The 25705-nt window shown below is 35.4% G+C and overlaps 1 protein-coding gene across 1 annotated transcript in view; it reads right to left on the reverse strand.

The window, feature by feature from the left end:
• Positions 1–25705, reverse strand: part of LOC149569943 (uncharacterized) — a 112191-nt gene that overhangs the window by 67659 nt on the left and 18827 nt on the right. The window contains exons 3-4 of the mRNA XM_089822619.1: positions 4626–4808; positions 4375–4500 (exon numbers count right to left, since the gene is read on the reverse strand). Of these exons, the coding sequence (XP_089678745.1) occupies positions 4375–4500; positions 4626–4808 (309 nt within the window). The remainder of the gene's footprint in view (positions 1–4374; positions 4501–4625; positions 4809–25705) is intronic.

Below are 25705 nucleotides of genomic sequence, written 5' to 3' on the forward strand. Positions count from 1 at the left end.
AAGAGGAGCGAAGCAGAGATGCTGAAGCCTAGATTTTATGGTCCCTACAAGGTGATTCGCAGAGTGGGAGAAGTCACCTATGAGCTTGAGCTTCTAGAGGGCAGTCGGATGCACAATGTATTTCATGTGTCGAGGCTTAAGAAATTCGTTGGTAAGAGTGTAGTTCCTTCTACAGATTTTACCCCCTTTGGATGAGGAAGGGAAGCTTGTGTTAATACTTGAGGCTATTCTGAACACCCGAGAGAGGAAACTCAGAACCAGGATAGTGAAGGAGTATTTGATCAAATAGAAAGACCTGCTGCTGGAGGAGGGTGCTACATGGGAGAGTGAGCAAGTTATTCAACAGGCTAGACTGAGATTGCTTGAGGACAAGCAATTTCAAGAGGCGAGGACTGTAATGTCCACACTTTAGCAGTCGACCAAGTGTGTGTGTTAGCCTAGTTTTACATGGTCCCAAGGGCTAACAAAGGGTTTAAAGGGATCTTAGAGTGTTTTAGCCTAGTCATCTCCAATTTGGGCCAAAATAGAGTTGATTTACTCAGTTTCAAGCAACTTACTATTTTTAGTAAGTCAACGGGACACAAGGGAGGCTAGTTTTGGTGATTGAATTTGATACTCCGTGGCGAGAGCTTTCCAATGAGCTATCACTCGTGCTATTCGAAGTTCAATAGCTAATATATTTTTATGCCTGAAGTATTATTAAAGTAACAATTAATTTAGTTGCAAAATATTAAAGTGTTACTTTAATATTAAATTTTATGGGGATTTATGCAAATCAAAAGGGGCACCTAAGGGAGACATAAGTGATTATTTTAATATGTTTTATATCATACATCTTTTATCTCACATTGCTCATGTGAGTGGAATGGACCCTTGGAGAAAGAATAAAAGGGAGTGTTAGTGGCTTCATTCGGCAGGAAGAATATGAAAAGAAAATTGATGTGTGAGTTGTAGATCCGTTCTTGGCATTAGAGGACGTCTATCCTCTCTTGTGACATTCTAGAGGTCATTCCCTTGGGGTTTGGCCTTTGGAATTCATTGCTATCAGCTTCATTAATAGGCAAATTGGGCGCATTTCCAGCTACTGGCGGATTGGGTGTTTGCTCGTATCATTCTCGCTTCTTGTCCAATGCTTATGCCATTGTGAAGGGATGATTTTATGAGGGTCTTGGACTAATTGAAGGCAAATTTTACTATAGCAGCACTGTAGCGCGGCACTATTCATATTACTATAGCAGCAAGATGGGAAGTCATTATTGGAAAATTATGTTATAATGCTAGAGTAATTTGTGAGTTGAAAAGTCTGCTATGTATTTGATCTTATTAGAAAATTAATATTATTTCAGCAGTAGTTCAATCTTCAATTTGCATATTATTATAAATTCCTTCGTGTTGATGTTATGTGGTTTCAAATCTATGCAAAGACATAAAAACAAACATTTTATTTCCAGAGCTATAAAAGGGTTTAAACATTTAACGGAGAAATTAAAAGTTGGATGCAAATTATTTGACTAAATTCCTATCAGCAGTTGGTTCAGTTTTTGGGCAATTCTAGGGTGTCCATTACAATTTACATCTGGCTAGGTCTGATTTACTTGGCAGTTAGAGCTTTCATTATTGATTTGTCTGTTTCAAGGCTTGGCCAAATCTGACTCCAAACAGAAATCTAATATTTTACTCAATTTCGAACTGCCTGATTGTAATTCACTGTTTAGAGGAATTGACCTGCAATTGCTTGTGTATGATCGAATTTTGAGTTGGGTGATGAAATGATTTCAACTCCCAACTTATATAGGAGATGAGACTCAACGGAGACATCTTATTGCCTAGTGACCTGGCCTTAGTTTGAAAACTAAATTAAATTAAAATTACTCCATCACTGTTGTAATCAGGTCAACCTTCCTAATTAGATTCCTGTCAACCTACCTAATTAAATGCCTGTTCACCATTAATTTATACGTACTCGTGCATTTAATGTTTGGTTTTCTCATCATGGCCGACATGGTTGGAGCTTTTTTTAATCAAATCTGGAGGTAAACAATCATGGTCAGAAATCGGGGACTAGTTGGGTGTGATTCTCTAGCCTACCCTTGCTCAAGTTGGAAACTGCCCCTTCATTGGACACTTTTATATGTCATTTTAGGTCAGAAAACACCCCTTGATTGGGCGCAACACCATATACTAGCCTTGTTCCTTGTTCAAGGTTATAATTTTCCACATCAATGGGCATGATCGCATGTATATGGTCATCTTGAGGCCAGAATTTCAAGGGTAGTTGGGCACTAAATATTGTATTCACAATTTTGAGGTCAAAATTCACCACATTGGGTGAAATACAATGTATTTTCCCTTTGTTAAATCAGAATCCAAAGGGTGTTTGAACACTTGTGACTTCACTTTTTGAAAGCCCCCTCATACTAAACCACTAAACTTGCCAACTCAACTCGAGATGGATTTGCAGATTGAATTAGAACTTGATCTTGCAACTTAGTGCAAAACTTGTAATTTGAGCAAACCTTACGTTCTTCATTTGATCACCCTCAATCAAAGCTTCATATTTTCCTTGGGTGTCCACACAAACTTGATCAAAAATTGATGTCCTTGATAATGTTTAGATCAAGTTACGAAACCTGTTGCTTTTCTTCCTAAGACTTAGGAAAACAAATTATCTAAGTAAAGGTTGAAACTTGATGTTTCAATTGAAATGCTCTCTTTCGTCCAGACTTCCCTATCCAAAACTTGGATTACTAAAGACTTGAAAGACATCAAAATGCTGCCAGCCTAACCAAAAGCACACCTACTAACAGTAAAAGCGAAAAGAGGGGATCCCCATTCACAATGGGGCAATGGTGTGAAGACCTCAAAACACTAAGCATAGCTATCTATGACAAAGTCCCAATTGAAGCTAACATGGACAATGATGGCAACCACCACATCATAAGTCGAGTATTAAAGGCTTCAGAAAAAGGAAAAACATTTCAAGCAACCAAGATAGACAATAAAGCAAGGAAAGAAGGGTTAGTAAACGCACAACCAAACAAGGCTTAAGATATCACTCAAGCTAATAGGAACAGACCACATCTAGTCAACATAAAACTGTAAGAAAAAGTACCCAAGCTTGAATAGGGTTCAAAGTTTTTGACATAGGGAAAAAGATAAAACCTACTAGACAATCTCAAACCCTAACCACTGTGACAAAGCAATATGGAGGCTGATCCAGAAATGTCCAATGCAATCCATTGACTTTGATGACCATTTCCAATGGTCAACATCCATCCTTGACATTCAAGACAATAATGAAAACATTTCCTATTGTCAGACAACCTTTGACATGATGACAACAATGACAATATTTGCAACATGTGATTGTTGGATCAGATTTTGTATCAACATTCCCATTACTTCTCTCATCCAAGTAGAATATAGGTGAAGAATTTAGGGCAAGTGATGATGTGGAAGGCGAATTTGACTCACACTTCTCATCAAAATTGACATCTCTGCTAACATTTATCATTTTTGTAGTAGGATCATAAGTTGGTAGGCCTTCAACTCATCACTATAACAAAGATGAATACATTTCATATATGTACACATATACATATACATATTCAAATGTACATGCATACATGTATATATATATATATATACACACACATACATATATGTGCATACGTATGTATCCATCTACCTATATACATAAATTTATGCATATAAGTATGCATAAATATATACACACGTATTCTTTATAATCTGTGGTGTATAGGTATAGGATACACATCCAACTTTTTTGAAGTTCAAGTAAAAAAATCAAAAGATATAGTGAGTGAAGGTAAATTCCCTGAAGGAAAAAAAATGTAAAGAAAATCAATGCAGAAAAGGTTAAGTCTTAGACAATTAGAGGTAAAAGTGATTTCATTAAAAGAATCAGTACTGAGAAACAAACTGTAAATTTACCTTGCAAGATTCAGAGATTGAATATCAAGAAATAAAGAAGGAAACTCTCATGAATAGCAATCTACGTGAACAAAAATGAATCATATCATTCTTAATACTCCATCTCCAGAAAAAGCACTAACATTCATCAGATTGTAAAAACAGATGAATTAGCATTTAACACGCAACACTATCCCAACAGACAAATCCAAATTTCACTCAGTTAAAATCTCATTTGATTGTGCTTTCACCCTGCATGTTACTCTTGTAGGTAGAATCTTAAAATACTTGCCCCATTTCTCTGTGTATACTCTTTTCAAATTGTCAAAAAAAGAAATATCTATGCACTAGAGCAGCTCATCTCATTATCTCTATTATATTTCCAAAACCATAAAGATATTTAGCAGCTGAAAGATGTGTCATATATAGTATATACCCTACCTGCATATGAACCCGCCACTGAACATCAGCAAGCTGACTGTTGCCAGGGGCACCAAAAGGCTTCTCACGGAATGCAATCACTAATGTGTGTCCATTTCTCATCCATATATCTTGGAAGACTGCAAGCTGGAGTTAAAATGTCATAGTATTCACACTGTGTTATTATAGAATAATAATTAGAAATAAAAGATAGAAAAGAAGTTGATGGATGTTATCGTTCAATTGAAACAGATGGAAAATTCATCAATCACCGAAGAAGATGACAAGCCATAAAGGTTGAGACTGTCAAGAAGTTTTTCGACAGAAAGAGAATTGATTGCTGCCTGCTCAAGTGCAAAACTGCAAGCATCAATAAGGGACTGCAAGTCCTCTGATGAAAGACCCAAAACTTCTTGTAACTTGGATGATTCAACTTCATTGAATGGTCTTTCTTCCTGTAAAGCATGCCCATCATAAAATTTCATTGCATGTCTTCTAAGTAACTTTGTATCAATGCAAAGATTTCCATTCAGAAAAGTAATGCTTAGCATATGAACCAGACTACAGGCTACAACACAGTTTTTTAGAAATCATCCTACATTGTACAACTCAATGCTTTGTAACATTCAGCCTGCAAGCTTCAACTGAAAAATTGTATACCACATTACCTGAAAATCAAAAACTCCACATCAACCTAGGACTAAGACTTGCCATTTTTCATAGAATAAATCTCATCAACAAAAAGAAAACTGATAAAATTTTCAGTTTTGCCAAGTTCATGAAGAACAATATAAGCTGCAATTGGTTCTGGCAAATGATGCTTCTATTTCATTAATCTTTCTGGTTTCAAAGCAGACAAGTATCACACCCTTAGTTGACTTATTTGAACACATAATCAATATGACACTTTTCTATGCAGTGGCACATGTGATTGTTCTACTCCAAGCAGCGAGTTATGGGATCAGAAATAATTTCATGAGTGACTTGATTTCTATGAGGCAATTGTTTGCATATAGTTTTCAAACAAAATATCATTCAGAATAACTTTATTTATTAATTCTAGTAGTATTGCTCCAAAATTCCTTCAGTTATTCTTCTCAAAGCAAGACGAGCAAGAGGACCTCAATTCATATACAACAGGTCGAAGCTTTCAAATTAAAGCACCATTGCAGTGCAACTATAACTAAAGGTTTGAAAACCATGGCTAAATTGCTGATTGGATGGTTTATTGTTTTGCTGGAGAAAATTATAATTGTTTCCTATGTCACAAGGTTTGTTTTATCTTTCTTGTTCTAAAAAGACAATTTGTATAAAGTTCAACAAAGATAATTGCTATTAATTTTGGCTAATAGAAGTTAAAACAAAGTATACAAAATTTAAATACATTATCATATTTTAATAAATTAATAAATTTTAATTTAATATTGTAAATACTCAATATATAGATTTGCTATTTTAAATATATTAGTAAGGAGAAGTCCAAATATTGCAAAGCACAAAATTTTGTTCTGTTGATTTTTTAATTTAAAAAAGGATAACAAAAGTGAAACCAGCAGAAACATTTTTAATATATTGGGGCCCTCCTTGCAATCAAACTTGTCAAAGCTGTGAAGCGCAAATATCTATGGGTCAAAGGTGATTCGAAGAACATAATAAATTGCCTAAATGGGAGGACCCGGCCTATGTGGACAATAGAACCAATCATTAAAGAGGCAAGATCAATATTAAATACGTTTGACAAAGTTATTATCTCTCGTGTACAAAGAAGCCAATTCACGTGCAGATTATGTTGCCAACTTGGGAGTACAGGCGGGGAAAAAGATATTATGGCAAGATAATCTTATAAAAGATCACCTTCTAAAGGAGAAAATTAATGAGGACAAGACACATTGCTTCATCAGAAACTTAAACAAATATGATGAATACGTCAAGCCAGAGTAATTATTACAAGTTATTGTGGCGGATTCAGAGTGCTAAGAGATTTGATTATAGGCATGCTTTTTGGGTCTCTTGGGTTATTTTCCTCCTTTGTTTTGGTTATGCATAGAGCTACCTAGTTTTCAAGAACGAGAAGATCAAAGGCAAAGTCATGGGTGGAAAGCCGAAGAGATAGGAACCACGCAGTTGTAATGAATAGAAGGAATCGCATGCCTAGGATCAATTGGAGAAGGGAGGGGTGACACCTTATCTTGAACGGTTCCAAGGTTTTGAGCTTGAAGTGATGATGGAATTTTTTAAGGGTTGAAAGGAGTACAATGTGACCATGTATGGGGTCTCCTTTCCCCTTAATACCCAGTTTATCTCTAAATGAAGTTCTTCAAGGAAAGAAAGACTACGGAAGAGGCCCTAGGGAAATTCCCAAAGGATAAAGTTGAGAAGAAGGCTCTGGTAAAGGTGGGTACTTCATTTTCTAATTAGCAAATTAAACCTTTAAGCATTGTATTTTGAGTTGTGTTAGAGCTTATTTTACCCTAGATGGTAGGAAGGAGCGGGGACATTGTTTAATTTCGTTTTCTTAAGTCATTTACATTATGGGGATAGAATATGTTTCCCTAATTTATTTAGAATTCCTTGAATAGGAGTGTGCCCAGCCATAGGAAGAAAGCTTCTCGCCTATCCTTCACAAAGGCCTTATTCTTCTTTTCGTTGAGTATTGCAAAGGTAGAACCCCATCTGTGAGCCCAAAAGTAAATTTGAAAGTGGGTTGGGGAGTAAAAGTAAAAGCTCTAATTGTAAGAAGAAAAAAGATGTTGAGAGTGAGCATTCTCAGATGGAAACAAGAGATGAGGACAAAGCCACATCCATGAACACCTAGGAGGATAGGGTTTTTGAAGATCTTTGGGGTGAAAATGAGGATTGGATGGAAATAGGAGAGGATAGTGAGGATTCCCCTCCTATAAAAAAAAATCAAAAATTCCTCTATTCCTGCTAAAAAACCCAAAAAACCACAAGAGAGCAAGGAAAATCTGGCTCAAGATGCTGAACAAGACAAAAATATCAATAGGAAGGAATCCCCTATTATGAATATTGTGGGGTACTCGATGTCAAAGTTTGAAGGGGTGCCTGCGGAGAAGAATGTGAAGGAGACAGAAGACTTTGAGTCTATTCCTACCAGGGTGCTCGGAACACTTTTGATAAGGTAAAGGAGAAAGCAGAGGCCTTGGTTGCTTTTGATAGCTAGGTACATAATGAAATTAATGCCATTAAAAAGGCAATGGAAAAACTAGACAAAGATTTGCAGAATGAAGATGAGGCTAGGAAAAGGCTAGAAGATGTCATCCCAGGACAAATGCAAGAGTTGAAGAAAGTCAGGGGATAGCGGCAAGGAAATCCATGGGCTGGTGCAGAAGCTAATAACTGGTAAAAGCAAAATGGACACTAAAGGCATCGAGCTCGGGGTTGATCTAATTGGCAAGGATAAAGGGCAACAGGAGGAAGTTGTGAGTGGGCTTGGCAAAAGAACAAGTGGCAAATCGAACAAGAACAAAGTGGTTGTTGTGCAAAAGAATACTAAGGAGGATCCAGAGGTAGCAGAGATGCAGGCAGACAAACTTCTAAAGGAGTTGGCTTAGTTTTAGTTCTCTGTTAGTGTTTTGTGTTTTTTGGTTTTTTGTCGGGTCTTTTTTGTTGGTTTTTTGGTTTTGTATTTCCTTGGTCATTAGGATGCTAGAGTTTATAAAGCTTTATCCTTTTTCCAGCATGGTTTTAATTTTGAAATTAATCATTTATATTTCGTAAGTTGATACATTTAGGTTATAGGTCCTTGTAAAACCTACTTCTACCTTAATCCAGAAAAACATTTTTAGTATATTAGATTTTATAATATACAAAATAACAAAAAAAACTAAAATAAAAAACAAATAGCAAGTCAAGGCTTGGCAAAGAGAAAAATATCACTCTTGAACTACTTGCTTATCCAATATCCTAAATCCCTCCAATACCATACAAGGAAGCCCTTCATCAATGGGATAGTGACAAAATTCAGCATAGTGTTGGATGTCATAGAGGGAAATCACTAAACAAAACAAAATGCCATCACTACCTCAACCTACAATGTGCTTCCTCTACCCTACAGCAATAGGGTTTCTACAACATTTTCTAAATGGAAAAGAACCATGACTTAAGGCTTCTCCCTCCTGAGCTAGGCTCCTCGATAGAGATTTCAACTCTTATCCTTCACTACAAAATTTGCATGGCAAAGACCACCTCAAAATAACAATGAAGGAATATATCATGTTTTGTTTTAAAGTCAATTAAATCCAAAAAAAAATATGTTTGCCTATATTTATACAAATGAAGAACTAAAACAGCTTTTCAAGGTTTTTTAAAGTTAGTTAAGTTTCAAACTTCATCAATTAAATTCATCAAACTCTACTTTAATGTCTCCTCTTCTAAAATGGAGTTAATTAATTATTAAATAAGAAATTTAGATTGTCAAAATATATCTTTATATTAGAAGATGATTATAGTCAATAGTCTTGTCGAAGTTTTGGATTAAACATGTTAATTAAGGAATAATTAGTTGGTAATATAATGTCATTTACTTATGATTAGTTTTGGGTAGTTGTTGATGGTTGGTACTCTCAACCAACCGTCTGACACTATATATGTAATTATGTCCTCTCGGAATATAGCATTATCTAAATTATAAACATTACATTTGCAAATAAGGATAACTTCTTTTTTTCTTGAATTTGAGAGTAGTGCTTCCTTTTTGGTATTGTTGTATGGTATGTTTTGGTGCATTGTTAACTCTACGTAATCAAGTTATATCCCTTTGGTAATAAACATTTTGGCACTATTGCCATATGAAGCCTAGAGATTCAAAGTGCGTAGGAGGATGGCGGCAAGCAATATGGGAATGTAATGGGCCAAACCTACAAACAACCAGAAGTCTCTAAATCAAAAACACAACAAAGGAAAAGTAGACACGAGATCTTATGTACCTATGGGACGGATATATCAATACATACATTTGAAAGGAAGTCTTCCATGGAGGTTTCCCTGAGAGCAACATCTAAGAAGGTTTAACAGTGAATGACAAAGTCAGGCATCCCCTGCAAAGGCTTCCAAGATTCCTCAATAATCTAAATGATCTAATAGCCCTTGGAGATCTTTGGGAAGGTAGAGACCAAGAACATCAGCAATAAATACTACAACGGTACAAAGAACAAAAATGAGGAAGAAGAGTAAGACACAAGCAGCCATCATGCTTTTGGCAATTCACGCAATTAATGCCCCTTCTGCAAAACAAAGATAGAAGAAGACATACTTCTTGATGTTATTTTTGTTCCACAATAGCATGCAAAATAAAATACATAGTATTCAAGATGAAACACCAAATGTCCAACTCTTTCTTGGATAAGGATGCTTGTATGCTATCATCTAAACAATGTATCTGGGTTTTGTGTTTAAATAAGACAATCTCAAGGTTTCATCTTGTTGTCCTTCCCCTCTATTATAATGATTTGATATATTGGGTATCACAAAGGAACTTATGCTATTCATTCAATGGATATCACCTTGACTTTAACTCCTTCCAATCACGTCCAGCCAAACGACTTGCAAAGGAAAAGGGTTTAAGATATCTAATCTAATCTCTAAGATAATGTTGATGATGGGATAAGCCTCTAACCAATCCTTGCTTTGTCATGTCAACTAGGCATAGGGTGTGTTATCTTCTATAGATGCGAGAATGGTCTTCACATTGTCAATATTCATCCAAATACTCTATAAAGGCACAATCTAAATGGATATTTCCAATAGAGGTTAAAAATTTGTAATTTAGACCCAGACTAACCTTGCACTATTACTTACAATCAGCAAGTACCAAAAGGCATAGACACTAGCTCCACCACTAATCACCATTCAACAGTATCTTCCATTCATCTACTTCTAGTTAACATGAAATAAAATCCTAAATGATGAAATGTTTAAACCATACAATATTCCAAAGCAACACAATTAATCTACCATAAAGACCAACAATGAATTAGCAATTACTTAGATAGCATTATGGCAACAATTTCAACAAGTCTCTCCTCTCACACTCTTCCTCTAAAACTGAGTTACAAATGATAAGGCCTTGGCCTTTTATAGTTGTTCAATTACTATGAAGGGCTAAGATCAAATCAAGGTCAAAGGCCAAGATTACCCCATAACAAACCCTAATTAGGGTTGCCACACTATCATCCAATTACATGAAGGCGTCACCATGTAGGCTTGTTAGAGCAGGGTTGTCGTTGCACCAAAAGACCGATCTATCAATGCCCGATACAACCACTCAACTTGTACACAGGAGGCGGTTAAGCCCTTGTCACGAATCCCAAGGGGAGCGCTAAACAAATTTCCAACGATCTCCCCCTTAGCGTTACCCGAGGGTCTAAGGATTCGAACCTGTGATTTGATACCACTTGTTAGAGTGGGGTTGTCGATGCACCAAAATACTAATCTATCAATGCCCGATACAACCACTCAACCTATAGTACATAGGAGGCGGTTAAGCCCTTGTCACAAATCTGGAGGAGAGCGATGAACAACTTTCCAACAAGGCCAATAAGAAAATTACAATACTTTGAGAGCCAGTGAGAAAATAGATAAGCTAGAGGTACTAGATGCCTTCCAACGTGTACACTTGTCATAATATGACTAAATGTTCTTCGACATGAATAACTAGATCCTTTTGATTGGTCAAAACAAGTGGCCGCCACCTCAACTTCCTTATCTTGTAGACTTATCAATTCTTTGGTGATGAGGAAATGTCTCTTGATACTCAACATTATCAAGTTGTAATGGCATATTCCCAAATTGCTTCATCTTCTCAAATTTTCTCTTATCTCCTACGAATCTTCTCATTATCCTTGTTGGTTTTGGCAATCTTGATTTCCATGGCCGTGGTGTTCTTGAAGTGATAAAGTCTTCATGCACTTGGATCTTTCAAAGTGAACTTGGATTTCTGAAGGAAATTAAAGTTGGTGATGATTTCTCTAGTTTTTCTTTCTCCTTGTTCTTTGCCTTCTTGGACTTCATATTGATCTGACCTTGAACTTGCATTTTCAACTTTGACCTTCATCCTTCTTGTCTTTGAGCACCTTTTTGCTTGAAATTTTGAACTCTGCCTCATACCATATATTCTTGTTTGCGTGATGATTGAGGATTTGCAAACCATCCATGTTTTGATCTTCCAAACTAATCCAATGAATGCATCTCAACTCAACCTTCCGTCCTTCATATTTACCTAGCAAAAACAAGAGAAATTGCATTAAGCTCACAAACTCGACAAAGTATAAACAAAATTAAGGAGACCCGAAAGCTTAAAAGATATGAAATTGTAAACTAGAGATTTAAATCAAGTTACCATCAATTTCAATTTTGGTGAGGCCTAATTTTCTTGCTTCAACCTAAATTTGCCTTACTTTGCAAGTTCTAATTTCTGTTTTTCCTCATTTTTTAGGCCAGATTTTGTAATCTCCAAATTGATTTTACTTCAAAATCACTGATTTATCCCTCAAACTCCTCCTCCAAACCTTATAATCATTAAGATAGCTGCCTCCTTTGGTGAGTTTGCTATCTTCTTAAAAAATTAGTTTGATCAGCTCTTAATGGGAGGATTGATTATGGTAAAAATAAAATGAGTTTCCTCCATTATATAGGCAGCTTGGGAAAAGGAGGTATGACCCTTGGTTGGGCCGACCTGCCCATATATTTGGCCAATGAAATTAATTTGTTTAAACAGTTAAAATTCCCCTTAATGGCTGACTTTCTCCATTGGTAAAAATGTCAATTTAAATTTCATCATTTAGTCCAAGTTGCCCAGACCTACATGAAATCAGATTTTCATTATTTTCATTGAGATTTTGGCCTTACACCCCACTTGAGTCAGGCTTGTTTTGATGAAGAGCTCTGACTTATGACTTGAAATGCTTAATATTTCCATGCAAGAAACAACATAGGACTGAATTTGGACAACAATTGAAGGGCAGAATTCTGGGTGCTGCCGAGACTAGGAATCCTGAGAGAGGAGTGGATTCTACCTCACTATCGGGATTGCTCCTAATTTGAATTTGGTTTGCAATTTGTTTATTCAGCCTCCTCCATTCATATGTTAATGACTTCAAGTTCCTTTTTAGATCCATCCTCATTTTTCATTCTGATTTTCATCTTTCATCGATTGAATACTTGTCCAAAACCCAATCTTCATCTACTTTCTAGTCTAGGGATCTAGTCATTCATCACGAATTCCTCCAGGTTTGAAGTCTGGTTTTGTGTCTCTCTATATGGAGGAGAATGAATTTAACTATAAAAGTTTGATTGCAGCTTGAAAACATTTTAATTTATGATAGGTATCAGCAGGGGGTCAGAATTTCGTTCAAAACTAGGAGTCAAAATTTAAGGTCTATCAGGATTAGGAATCTTGAGAAGGGAGTGGATTCCACAATGCTCTTGGGATTATAAATTCTAAGAGGGGAGTGGATTCTGCCATGTTGTCGAAATTATTCACTTCTCATATTAACTCATAAAATCATAAATCCCTTGCCCCTTGTTTTCCTTTCGTATCTTGGACTTCATTTTGCATGATCTTCCCTCATCATTGTTCCGATTATCATTGGACCTTCTCTTCGAATTCCGACTACAAGACTTAGAACTTTGCTTAATTCGACCATTCATCTTGGCTTCTTTCACTAATTAAGACTTGGATCTGACATTGTACTTGTTATGGGACCATCTTATTTTGGGTGGAAATTAAGGTGTTGCCGAGATTGAAAATCTAAAGAGTTGATTCCACCACGCTCTCGAGATTGGAAATTCTAAGAGAGGAGTGGATCCCATCACGCTGTCAAGATTGAAAATCTTGAGAGAGGAGTGGATTCCACTACATTGTTGAGATTGGAAATCCTGGGAGAGGAGTGGATTTTACCAGGCTATGGAGATTGGAAATTCTACGAGAGGAGTGGATTCCACCATACTGTCAAGATTGGAAATCCTAAGAGAGGATTGAATTCCACCAAGCAAATTGAGATTGGAAATCCTGAGAGGAGTGGATTTCAACATGTTCTCGAGATCAAAAATCCTAAGGAGTGGATTCTGACATGCTATCGAGATTGGAAATCCTAAGGGGGGAGCAAATTCTGCCACATTGTTGAGATTGGAAATCTTGAGAGGGGAGTGGATTTCAGCATGTTCTTGAGATTAGAAATACTAAGAGAGGAGTGGATTCCACCACGCTATCGAGATTGGAAATCATGAGAAGTGAGTGGATTCCACCACATTGTTGAGATTTCAAAGAGTTAAAAAAATGTTTAAGTGTGTTGTCTTCACTTTGAAATTCTTGGACCCAATAATAGGAGTAGCCATAGGACCACAAATATCCACATGGACTAGTTGTCGTATCTTATAAGCTCTCTAGGACTCACCATCTGAAAATTGAATCTAATGCTGCTTCCCAGTCTAATATGCTCAACAAACTCCAAGGTTTTGGGTTTGAATCTCTTAGCCTAATATGCTCAACAAAGTGCTCATGGGAAGATGGTAGAATTTTCAAGGTGATCACCACCTTGTCTTCTTCCATTTTGCATCCAATTGCTTCTAACTGATCTCGAATGTCCTTGATATCATTAAAATGATCTTGTAGGGACACATGTTCATCCATCTTGATCACGAAGAACATGTTTTTTAGGAAGAATGCACGACTCTTATCAACGGTTCCATGCAAACCTTTGAGATGCAACCAAATTTCTATAGCTATTTTGCCAGAAGAAACCTGTGATAGTTGATCATCAAATAATGAGAGGTTGATGGGCATAACAGCTTCTCGATTTTCTCATCAAATTTGCCTTGCTCCTTCCTTGCATTTTCAAGATAGTCAGTCTTGCCCAAAACAATTTTATCAAGACATCTATATTTAATGATCGTCATCATACACTACTTCTAGATACTGTAGTTATTGTTATTGAATTTCTAACCCGTCTCAAGCAGATTATTCATTAGAGATACCATCATAAAATTAGAGATCAAAGGTGGTTGCCTAGATGATAGCACCAATATCAAGGTAGAATTAAAAATATTGAACAAAGCTAAGACAGAAAAAAGGTACAAACAGAGAGATTGAAAAGTAAAGTTTTAGGCACCAAGATGCAAGAGTTTCAAAAGACAGAAAAATTTGGTGAAGACCCAAAAAGAATATGTTATCAAAACTTGAATCCGACTGGAAAAAAAAAAAAAAAAAGGATTTCATCGATACCCTAGTCAGTGAACAAGAAATGCTCAACACACCAAAAAAAGTTGTGAAAATATCGCACAAGTTTATTTTTTATGGAGAAGCATCTTGGGTTCGAGCAATCTTGCATCAACCAAAAATATTTTGTTTCCAATTTGTGTCAGCTTGCTAGTTTGTAAAATATGCGAGATCAATTTAGTAGTTCTTATCGTCAAATTAGCATTTGCGATAATCAGAGTATGTTTTGGGCCCATTTTCAATCTTATTCCTAGGTTTTGTCATATCCCTATTTTAAGATAGAATTTTAATAATAATTAGATAATACAATGTTAGTAAATAAATAATGATAATAAATTATATTTAAACTAATACTAAAATATAAAAATAGGAAATAATTATTATATAATCTATATTATCAATGAAATAATATTTAGTATGATATTTTTAATAATTAAAAAATAATAAAATCAAAATGAATAAATAAAGAAATTAAATTAAATACAAGAGATAATATTGCAGAATGTATGTTAACTTTCTAAATAGAATTTAATAATAAACACAATTAAGAAGGTAAATAAGCAATATAACATAGAATAATATAAATTAACTAAATCTAATGAAAAGTCAAGAGATATTTAACAAATAGACATGACTCCTTAAAATTAAGATATCAAAGGAAGGAGAGCTTATTTTAGAGAGGGAGAAAAAGAGGAGGAGAAGATAGGAGTTCAAAAAGGCAAAATGGAACAGGAAAGTAATATGAAGAAAATAAGGAAGCGACTTTCTGAAAAGGTATCAATGATATTGAAAGGATGTGAACCTTCGAAAGGGTCATAATTATGAATAATTGTGACTTTTTAAAAATGTTGTAATTATAAAGTTTCGAAAGGATTATAACTATGAAGTTTTGTGACTTTTCAAAAGATTTGTATTATGAAAGGTTGTGACTCTTCGAAAAGAAGAAACAAAAAGTATATTTTATCCTTCCTTATAATTAGAAAATGAAGAATATTAGAAAGTAAATATAGAGTTGAGATAATCTAGAAGGACTAATTCATTGAAGGGCCGACTAATGATAGAGCCACTTGGACCAAGCAACGAGGAAGGTAAGAAAGGTATGTTTATGGATTGTATTTATTTAATTATGTTTATAAATATATTTATATTAATAAATCATAGTTGTGGATAATTTATGCATATACATTTGTATATGTAAAGATGTAATTCGAAATGGATAACACACATGACTTAATAATTAATGGTTTAAGATCAAGAGAGTCCCTTTTTAGGGAGGATAGTGATCTTAATATGGTTAATAACTCAAGATCAAGAGAGTCCCTTTAGGATGAGAGTTATCTTAATGTGGTTTATAGCTTAAGATCAAGAGAGTCCCTTGGGAAGAGAGTGATCTTAAAATGGTTATAAGACCGGAATATTCCATAAATGTTAACATATGCATATGTGTTAAGGGCCTTGGATAGAGAACATCTCTTCTAGGAAGGACCTTAAAGGGAGCACTTCATAGAAGACGGAGAAGTAACCGAGGATCTAAGGATCCTCAAGAGGGTTATTGATCCTGATGTGGAGATATCTTTAAGGTTGGGTTAGGATAGAGGGTAGAATAGTGAAATATATTTTATTATTGTATAAATTTTGACATTGGTTTTGCAGGTATTATTGTCCTTGCTAGTGGGGACATTACAGGTTTGCATCTTATTTGGGTCTATATTGCTCAAGTTATGGTTTGTTCTCTCTCAAGTGGTGTGTTCTTATCTATTCTTGGACCTAATCGTAGAATTTGGTTTTGCGATGGAGATCAATAGCTTGTGATCTTCAATAGTGCTTCTAATTATGTTCTTGGATCATGTGAAGACCTAAATCTAGAGCTGCAAGCTCTCGAACAGTTTATATCATGAGTTTCTTATGATTTAGGACTGGACCTATTTGATGTATTATATTTCTTGTTTTTGGGGAATGTTATGAATCTTGAGGTCGGCCTGCTTATTGCAATGCGTATATATTGTAATGTAATGTTCTTTACAGGAGTAGCAATCTAATAGTGGAAAGATAAAGCATAGATATCACTAGAATTGGATCTAAGGTCTTTGGTCGAGGTTTGCAATCAAGCAAGAATATTGTAGCCCAACACGTATTAAGGCATATATGTTGCCAATTGAATGTAATTTGATTTACGTGGAATGAAAGTGTTTCTGACATTGTTCTCTCTATTTTTCTTGTCTTTTTGTTGTGTTTACTTTTGTTGCATGTCTAGACAGATCTCATTGAGGTCCCTCCATCTATGACTGCACCTGGTGGTATTAGAGAAAAGTTTGTGTCCTTGTGAAATTGAATCAGAAGTTGTGAAGCCCTAGTTGATTTGTAGTAGGGTGGCAGAGCTAAGATCTAGCCTACAATTGCAGAGGGTAACAAAATGGTTCATGGAAGGAGAGATGCAAATATATTGAGACAAATTGCAGCTAGATTTCTACTTGCCCAAAGAAGAGGAAGGCCTATTATATATGTGAGTGATGAATAAACTAAGGAAGCAGTTGTAGTAGATGTTGAATTTGTACTTGAACAAGGGGATGAAAGATTCTTGAGAGCCTTAACTAGAGTTAAGTCAAGACAACATTTCAATTGATCTCATTACGATGGTAAGCTAGATTCAGATGAATTACTTCTTAGGATTACCGAGATGGAAAAGTAGTATGGAAGTACAAATATGGACAAGAAGGTGCAATTGCACACACTATGTTGAAAGGACATATATCATCATTGTGGAAACATTTGCAAATGGATAGACAAATGAGAGGATAGGAAACAATCAAATCATGGGATAAGACAGTGGATAAATTGAAAGGTAATTCTTGCTTGGTGATTATCAAGTCGGTTTGTTGAGGAAAATGCAGAACCTAAAGCAAAAGGAATCTATTGTAAAGGAGTATAACAAAGAATTCTATAAGTTGGATATCAAATCTAGACATATGGATGATGAGGTTGAGAGAAATCCAAGATATCCAAATGGTTTGAGCACATCTATTCAAGAAAGATTAGTTTGGTTAAGATGAAAAGTATCGAGGAGTCTTATCAATTTTCCCTTAAGGATGAAGGGAAATTGAATAAGAGACAGGAACATAGATAGAGAGAGGAAGAGGTGGAAAATTTCAAAGGGGTAAGACCTAAGTCACAAGGTTCGAGTTCGAGTTCGAGTTCGGCAACTATGAAGTTTGGATGAAGTTCGACAAGTCGAAAAAATTGAAAAAAATTCGATATTAAATTTGCCTTATGTAATTTTAAAAAATATAAAAATATCTTTCTATTTGTTTACTAAAAAAGTAAAATGATAATTAAATATGATCTTAACTAATAAAATAAAACTACAACATTACAAATAAATAAATTTAAAAAATACGTTAATAATAAATAGAGTAATAATCATATATAAACATAGAAAACATTAATATTGTACATAGAAATAAATAAATATACATAAAATATATTTATTTTGAATGGTTGATATAAAATAATAAAATAACATTTCATATATATATTTTATAATCTTATAAAATAATGAAACCTAATAATAAAAACAACATTTACTATAATAATCTTATAATAATAAAAATAATAGTAACATTTAGATTTAAAATGGTTGGTAACAATGATAGCCAACATCCAAACCTAATAATAAAAATAACACTAATTATAATAAAGGCGACCAAATGTAGACCCAAGCATAAATGCAAATGCAGTTGCAGAGGCGCAGTCATTGGATGAAAACGGGTAGCCGATGAAAATGGAGGAGATGCCAGACGCGACCTCCAAGTCCCAGACAACTAAATCTTCGGATGCAACCTTCAGCGACCATGAGTTTGCCCTTCCGCGACCTTCAGCAATCATTCGTTTGTCCTTCCGTGATTCAGATTGTTGCATTTTTAGTCAATGAATGGCATTATTTTATCCTTTTTTGGGGCAAAAAAACCCTAAAAAAAAAACACCTGAATATTAAATGAATTCATGCAAAACAACAAGAAACCAATTTCGGACGAATTTAATAACGAACTTGAACGATTTTTTTACATTTTTTATGTGTTCGCCAAATTTCGAACCTTGAGCCAAAAATTCGACGAACCCTGTGACACAAGGTAAGACATTTACCAGAAGAGGAAGATCTTATCCAAATCCGAGAAAAGGAAAATTAGAATAGAAAGAAGAAAGTTCATATCGAGGAAAAAAAGGAAGTTACCCTAGAGGCGATATTTATAGAAGAGAAAATAAGAGTTTATTTAAGGGAACTTATTTCAAATGTGGAGAAGGTGGTCATAGAGCATTTGAGTGCACACAAAAAAATTCAAGTAAATCAGTAGCGGTAGTAAGAATGTATTTATGGAAGAAGAGTTACCTGGATTTATGAATCAACCGGAAAATGGAGAAGCCTTAGCAATTAAAAGAGAACTTTATAATGAGGAACTTTATTAAAAAATAGAGGAAATTGTTAGCAATAGTAGGAATGTGTTTATGGAAGAAGAGTCACCTAGATCTATGAATCAACTAGAAAATGGAGAAGCCCTGCTGATTAGAAGAGCACTTTATAATGAGCAACCTTATCAAAAAGCAGTGTTGAGGAAGAGTTTGTTTAAGACAAAACATAAAGTTCCAAGAAATGTTGAAAAGTCAATTTAATAGTGGAAGTTCAGATAATCTAGTATCAAAGGAATTGGTTGCCAAGTTGCACTTACCATGGATGAAACACCCAAAGCCTTATCAAATTGCATGGGTAAAGGATGATCATTAGGTATTGGTAAGTGAACAATGTGTTGTAAACTTGAAAATTGGGTAATATCATGATGAAGTTCTTATGATATTATGTCGATGGATTTTTGTCATATCTTTTTAGGTAGACCATGACAATATGATGGACAAGCAATACATGATGGTAGGTTGTATTACAATAATAGATAGTTTCTATTATCATTATTTATTATTTGATGGTTCTCTATTGTAATCTCCTCTAAATATTAGAATGTTTCTAATATTTAGTTTCTTGTGTCTAGAATAGAATGTTCCTATTCATTATAATTGTTTCCTAAGGAAACATTGCTCATTCCTTTGTATATATTGATCTCTTGATCATTGTTAATATCAAGCAAATATTTTTCGATTGTAATATGGTATCATTGCCAATTTTTTGAATTTTTCGAAAAATATTATAATTTCTTGTTCAAAATTATCAGAGCAATATTTTTCAAAATTATTCTGTGATATCTGCCTTTTAAACCTTCATGGCTAAAAGACCTATAGCTCTTGTGAAGTCATCTACCTGGTATATTGATTCAATGCCTCTCGTCATTTCACCCACTGCAGAGACTGGTTCACTGACTGCCAGCCTTATTCAAATTATGTTATTTTTAGTGGAGGGGAAGGGTACATCGTTGTCGGTGAGGGCAACATTCAAATTGAATCTTCTGGGAGGAATCTTATTTTCCTCGATGTTTACTACGTTCCAAGGATGGAACTAAATCTACTCTCAGTCATTCAGTTGCTGCAACACTCTCCACAATTGGATGTCACCTTTAGTTCACATCAGTGCACCATCACTAATAGGGCGGCTGAGTCTATTGTTGTAGTGGGTCTTGAGGATCATGGTTTTTTTAATGATTCTCAGGACTTAGCTATGGCTGCTCGGCGGTCCTCTATCAGCACACTTTGGCATCAGCGGTATGGGCACTTAAATGTGCATTATCTCTCTCAGCTTGCTCAAGAAGAGCTTGTCCTCAGACTGCCAAAGAATCAAACTCAATAACTTGCAGTTGGTGATGCATGCTAGGCTGTGATGCAACATCGTACACCTTTCACCAGTGGCGATTCATGGTGAGCTTCTCATGTACTTCAGCTTGTTCATGTCGATATCTACGGCCCTATGGCCACTTCTACTATTCTTGGGTCCAGGTATTTTCTATTGTTTGTTGATGATTTCAGTAAAAAAATGTGTGTATATTTTCTTAAAAAGAAATCAGAAGCATGTATTGTATTTCAAAAGTTAAATTTTTAGTTGAAAAAGAATCTGGGAAATCTATTATTGCTCTTAGGTCAGACCATGGGGTGGAATTTTTTTCTAACGAATTTTCTAACTTCTTAGATACTCATGGCATCAAGTGCCAATTAACCACACCCCACACACCACAACAAAACTGTAGTTGAATGTTAGAATAAAACAATCACCGAGATGGCTCAATCCATGCTCAAACACAAACATGTTCTGAAAAAGTTTTAAGAGGAAGCAGCTAATACTGCAATTTATCTTTTGAATCGGTCACCCACAGTGAAGGTCAAAGGTAAGACTTTGGAAGAGGCTTGGTCAAGTCGCAAGCCCAGAATCAGTCACCTAAATGTTTTCGGCTCTCTTGCTTTTGTTTGGATCCATGATGCGTCACACATCAAGTTGGATGCCAAGAGTAAGAAACTCGTGCTTGTTGGATACAGTAGTCTTCACAAAGCCTACCGCTTGATCGACACTGAGACATCTTGTCTCCTGTACAATTGTGATATAGTCTTTGATGAGCGTCGAGGACCATTCATGCATGTTTCTCATGTTCCTGATCCAACAAACCAACCTATGAAGGCTCACGTCTGAGAGTTTGGCTTCCATTAGGTCCACCTGATGGGAGGGCTCTAACAGCTCCTGCACCTCTAATTATTCCATTGATTCAAGTATAGACACCTCCAGCTTCTTTGATAGGATCACCTAGATATGCAGATGCGTCACCTAAGTTTGATCCAGATTCTTCTGGTGATCATAGAACATGCCCTGATACTAATGTTGGTCATTCTCCTCTTCAGCCTAAGTGGTGGGCTAAGACCCTTGTTGATTTTCAAGATGATGAGCTCATTGATGGGAGAATTGCTCGAAAAAGAACCAAACCTACAAAATCCGTTAACTTTTCTCTCATGGCCAACAATCACAGTGTGTTTGAACCTCAAACAAAATGCCAAAGCAAAAGAAATTCCAAAGTGGGAACAGGGCATGACATCTAAACAGCAAAGCCAATTGAAGAATAACACCTAGGTTCTTTTTGATCTTCCACCAAAGAAGAAACCCATTGACTGCAAATACATTTACAAAATCAAATACAAGTATGATGGTACTTTGGATAAGTACAAAACTCATTTAGTTGCAAAGGGCTTTTCTCAGCGTCAGGGCATTGATTATGAGGAGACCTTTTCTCCTACTACAAAAATGACCACAATCAGATTAGTCCTAGCCATGGCAACACAATTTGGCCGGAAGGTCCTTTAGATGGACGTCAAGAGTGTTTTCTTGAATGGTGACCTACAAGAAGAGGTATACATGATGTTGCCTCCTAGTTTCAAGGTTGTTGGGAAAGAACACCAGGTTCTTATACTAGTGAAAGCTCTCTATGATTTGAAACAAGCCCCCAGGGCATGGTACATGAAAATTGATAAGTACCTCAGTGATCAAGGCTTCAAGAGGAGTTTTTTAGACTCAAATTTGTACATCAAAACTACCAACAGTAACATCATCCTTCTAGTCAATTATGTGGATGCTTTGATCATCACTGGAAGTTTGACATCTTTGCTTCAGGGAATCAAACAGAGCTTATGCCAGTCTTTTGATAAAACTAACCTTGGGCTCATGCATTATTGCCTAGGTGTTGAGGTTTGGCAAAAATCTACTAGTATATTCATTTCTCCGTTCAAATATGTTAGGGCTCTGTTAGACAAGTTTTGTATGTAGGATTGCACACCCACAAAAAAAGCTCTGAAGTTATCAACCAAGCTTGATTCTCCTCTAGTTGATGATACTACATACAGGAAACTAGTAGGAAGCCTCATCTACCTCTCTACTACTAGACCTGATATCAGCTTCGCAATCAACTACATCTCATGTTTTATGATAGCTCCTAAGGTTGATCATTGGATGGCAGCAATGCGTGTGCTTCGTTGTGTGAAGGGTACTATTGATAATGGACTTTACTCTCTAAGTTCTAATCTTAAACTAAGTGGGTTCACAGATTCAAACTGGGCAAGTTTTGTTGATGATAAAAAGTCAACTTTTGGGTATGTGTTCAATTTAGGTTCTGGTGCCATCACATAGACCAATAAGAAGCTGTGGGTTGTTTCTCTCTCCTCCACAAAGTGATAGTCAAGGTAGGATATAAAGCGGTTTGGCTTCGTTGGATGCTTGGGGATATGCACATGTCACAATCAGGCCCGACAACCTTGTTTGTTGATGACCAAGTTGTTATCAAGTTAGCTCGAAATCCAATATTCAATGAATGAACCAAGCATGTGGGTGTTCACTGTCACTACATACAACAGCTGGTTGAGGATGAGACAATTGACTTGCAATGGATTCCTACAGCAGATTAGACTGCAAACATTCTCACCAAGCCTCTTGGTCTAGATAAGTTTGTCCAATTCAAAGGACAGCTTGGTATTGTGAATAGATTAACCATTAAGGGAGGATATTACGATAATAGATAGTTTCTACTATCATTATTTATTATTTAATGGTTATTTATTGTAATCTCCTTTAAATATTAGAATGTTTCTAATCTTTAGTTTCCTATATCTAGAATATAATGTTTCTATTTTTTACGATTGTTTCCTAAGGAAACATCATTCATTCTTTTGAATATATTGATCTCTTGATCATTGTTAATATCAAGCAAATATTTTCCAATTACTTTGTAATAGGTTGAATAGGTATACCATAGTGGCGAATGGGATGAAGCGAGTATTATTACCTTTGGTAGGAGATTCTAAGAATGAGAATTGGGTTACAACAAGGGTTTGCTTGGTTGAAGGAAGGAAATTATTGGATGATATGAAGAGGGAGTGTATGTGTTATGCTTTGATTCTAAATAAACCTGATTTGGGAATAATGGATGAAAAACCTGAGGAGATACAAGGTTTACTAACAAAATTTGGAGATATCTCTTTCAATAATATACTCCCTATTGGAGTATCAGTCATTGTATGGATTTAGTTTTGAGAGCAAGTTTAGAAAACAAAGCACCACACAAGATGGCAGTTGCAGAGAATGAGGAATTAAATAGGCAAGTGCAAGGGTTGCTGAGGAAAGATCTGATTAGAGAGAGTTTGAGTCCTTGTACAGTACCTGCAATGTTGGCACCTAAGAGGAGTGGAGAATAGAGAATGAGCACCCATTCCAAAGTTGTTAACAAGGTCACAGTAAGGTATAGATTCCCTTTATCTAAGATTGTCTCAATGGAGCAAAGTATTTTACTAAGATTGATTTAAAGAGCGGTTATCATCAGATCAAAGTCAAAGAGGGTGATGAATGGAAGATTGCATTTAAAAGTAATGAAGGTTTATATGAATTGTTGGTTGTTATGTCTTTCTATTTGACTAATGCACTTAGTACTTTCATGAGAATGACAAATGAGGTATTGAAGAAATTTGTGAGTAAATTTGTGATTGCATACCTCGATGATAGTCTGATTTTCAATAAGGAGTAACATTTGTTGCATCTGGGACAAGTATTGCAAAGATTGTAAAAAGAAAAGTTTTTTATCAATAACAAGAAATGTTATTTGATATTAGAATAGTTTAAACATATGATACAATCAGTTCAGCTGATAGTTATAAGCAAATAGTATCAAAACTATTGTACTTTCTTTAGTATCTGGACACAATAAGTATATACAACTTATAACAGATCAAGAAAAAACTATCCCATGGTAACATACTGGGAATTAAAATGCAGCATGAGGAAATAACAGTAGCGGTATTAACATCGGGGCAAACCAAAACCTGAAATGATCAAACTGTTAAGGAGGTTATTATCACCCTTCATTAGGTCCCCATCCATCATTACTTTCCAGAGACTCCAGAAAATATCTAGCAAACAATTCATCATTCCAACCTGCAAGGACATAGCCTTTTGGAGCATTGTCTGTAAGGCCTGTGGCATCTTCAAGTTTTTTATTATCAGGAGCAGAGTTTTGGGTATCATTACAAAGATTCAGATCTTTCATCATCTTATTCAACTGATTCAGTTCATCCTCATCCAGCATATCTTGGTATCGATTGAGATAATTAATGGCTTTGACATCTTCATTATGAATGAGTAGTAATCCATCCCAAACTAGCATCATAAACTAAGCCATCGAAATCTCCAATAAAAGAGATACCTATGACATCATGAAAAAATGTGTGAGTTTACATGTAAACCCAGTAAGTCTTCTATCTGTTTTCTGAAAGACACCTTCATTTCTCGCTTTCCATAGGTACTATAAAATCTCACAGGTGAAAGTAGACCAAAAATAGTTAAGTTTAGAATCAAAGCTTTCAACATAGCCAGCTAAAATTTCACTCCAAGAAAGAGCAAGTTTTGTATTCCACAAAACTGGACTTCCTAAAAAGATTGACCAAACCATAATGGCAAAATCACACGGAAAGAAAACATGTTCAAAAGACTCTGTGGTATCACAAATATTACAATGACCAGGACTAAGCCCCAAGGAGTCCATATTGGAGCCTAAAGCAAGTTTTTTGATTAAGAAGAGTCGTCTAAAACACAAATTTTTTGGTTCAACTTTAGACTGCCAAAAATACTGAAAAAAGAAAGACAAATCAGAAAATGGAAAACAAAAACCCCAGCCCTGGATCACTCTCCAGTAAATGTCCAAATCTGAAACAAGCATATTATATATTTGCTCTATGGTTACTTCACTAAGCAAAGTCTCATCACACCTCTTCATCTGCTTGAGGAAGCTATCTGAGTCAATCAAATTAGAGAAATTACAGTTGCCAATTGCCTTTATGATCAAAGTAAAAGTTTTCTTTTGTGTCTGAGGAATGCCAAATAATTCTCTAATTTCCTCCCAGGTTCCCAACTGATTATTCACCATTAAGTCACTAATTAGTGAAATGCCAAGCTCATTCCAATGTTTAGCTGAACAACTTTGAGTAATTGCCAATGGTTTTCCATTTAAATATAAATGTTACATCACAATTTTTGACCCAATTTAAAATGTTCATATAGCTGTTGAGGTTCACATGAAGTTAGTTGACAGTTAAATTTGTTATAATCCTACAATATGGTAAGATGGTTAGTCGTTATGATTTCATATGAAGATAACACGCTAG

The sequence above is a fragment of the Cupressus sempervirens genome, chromosome 3 (genome assembly GCF_028749045.1).
Source record: "Cupressus sempervirens isolate cs-2001-9-10 chromosome 3, ASM2874904v1, whole genome shotgun sequence".
NCBI lineage: Eukaryota > Viridiplantae > Streptophyta > Pinopsida > Cupressales > Cupressaceae > Cupressus > Cupressus sempervirens.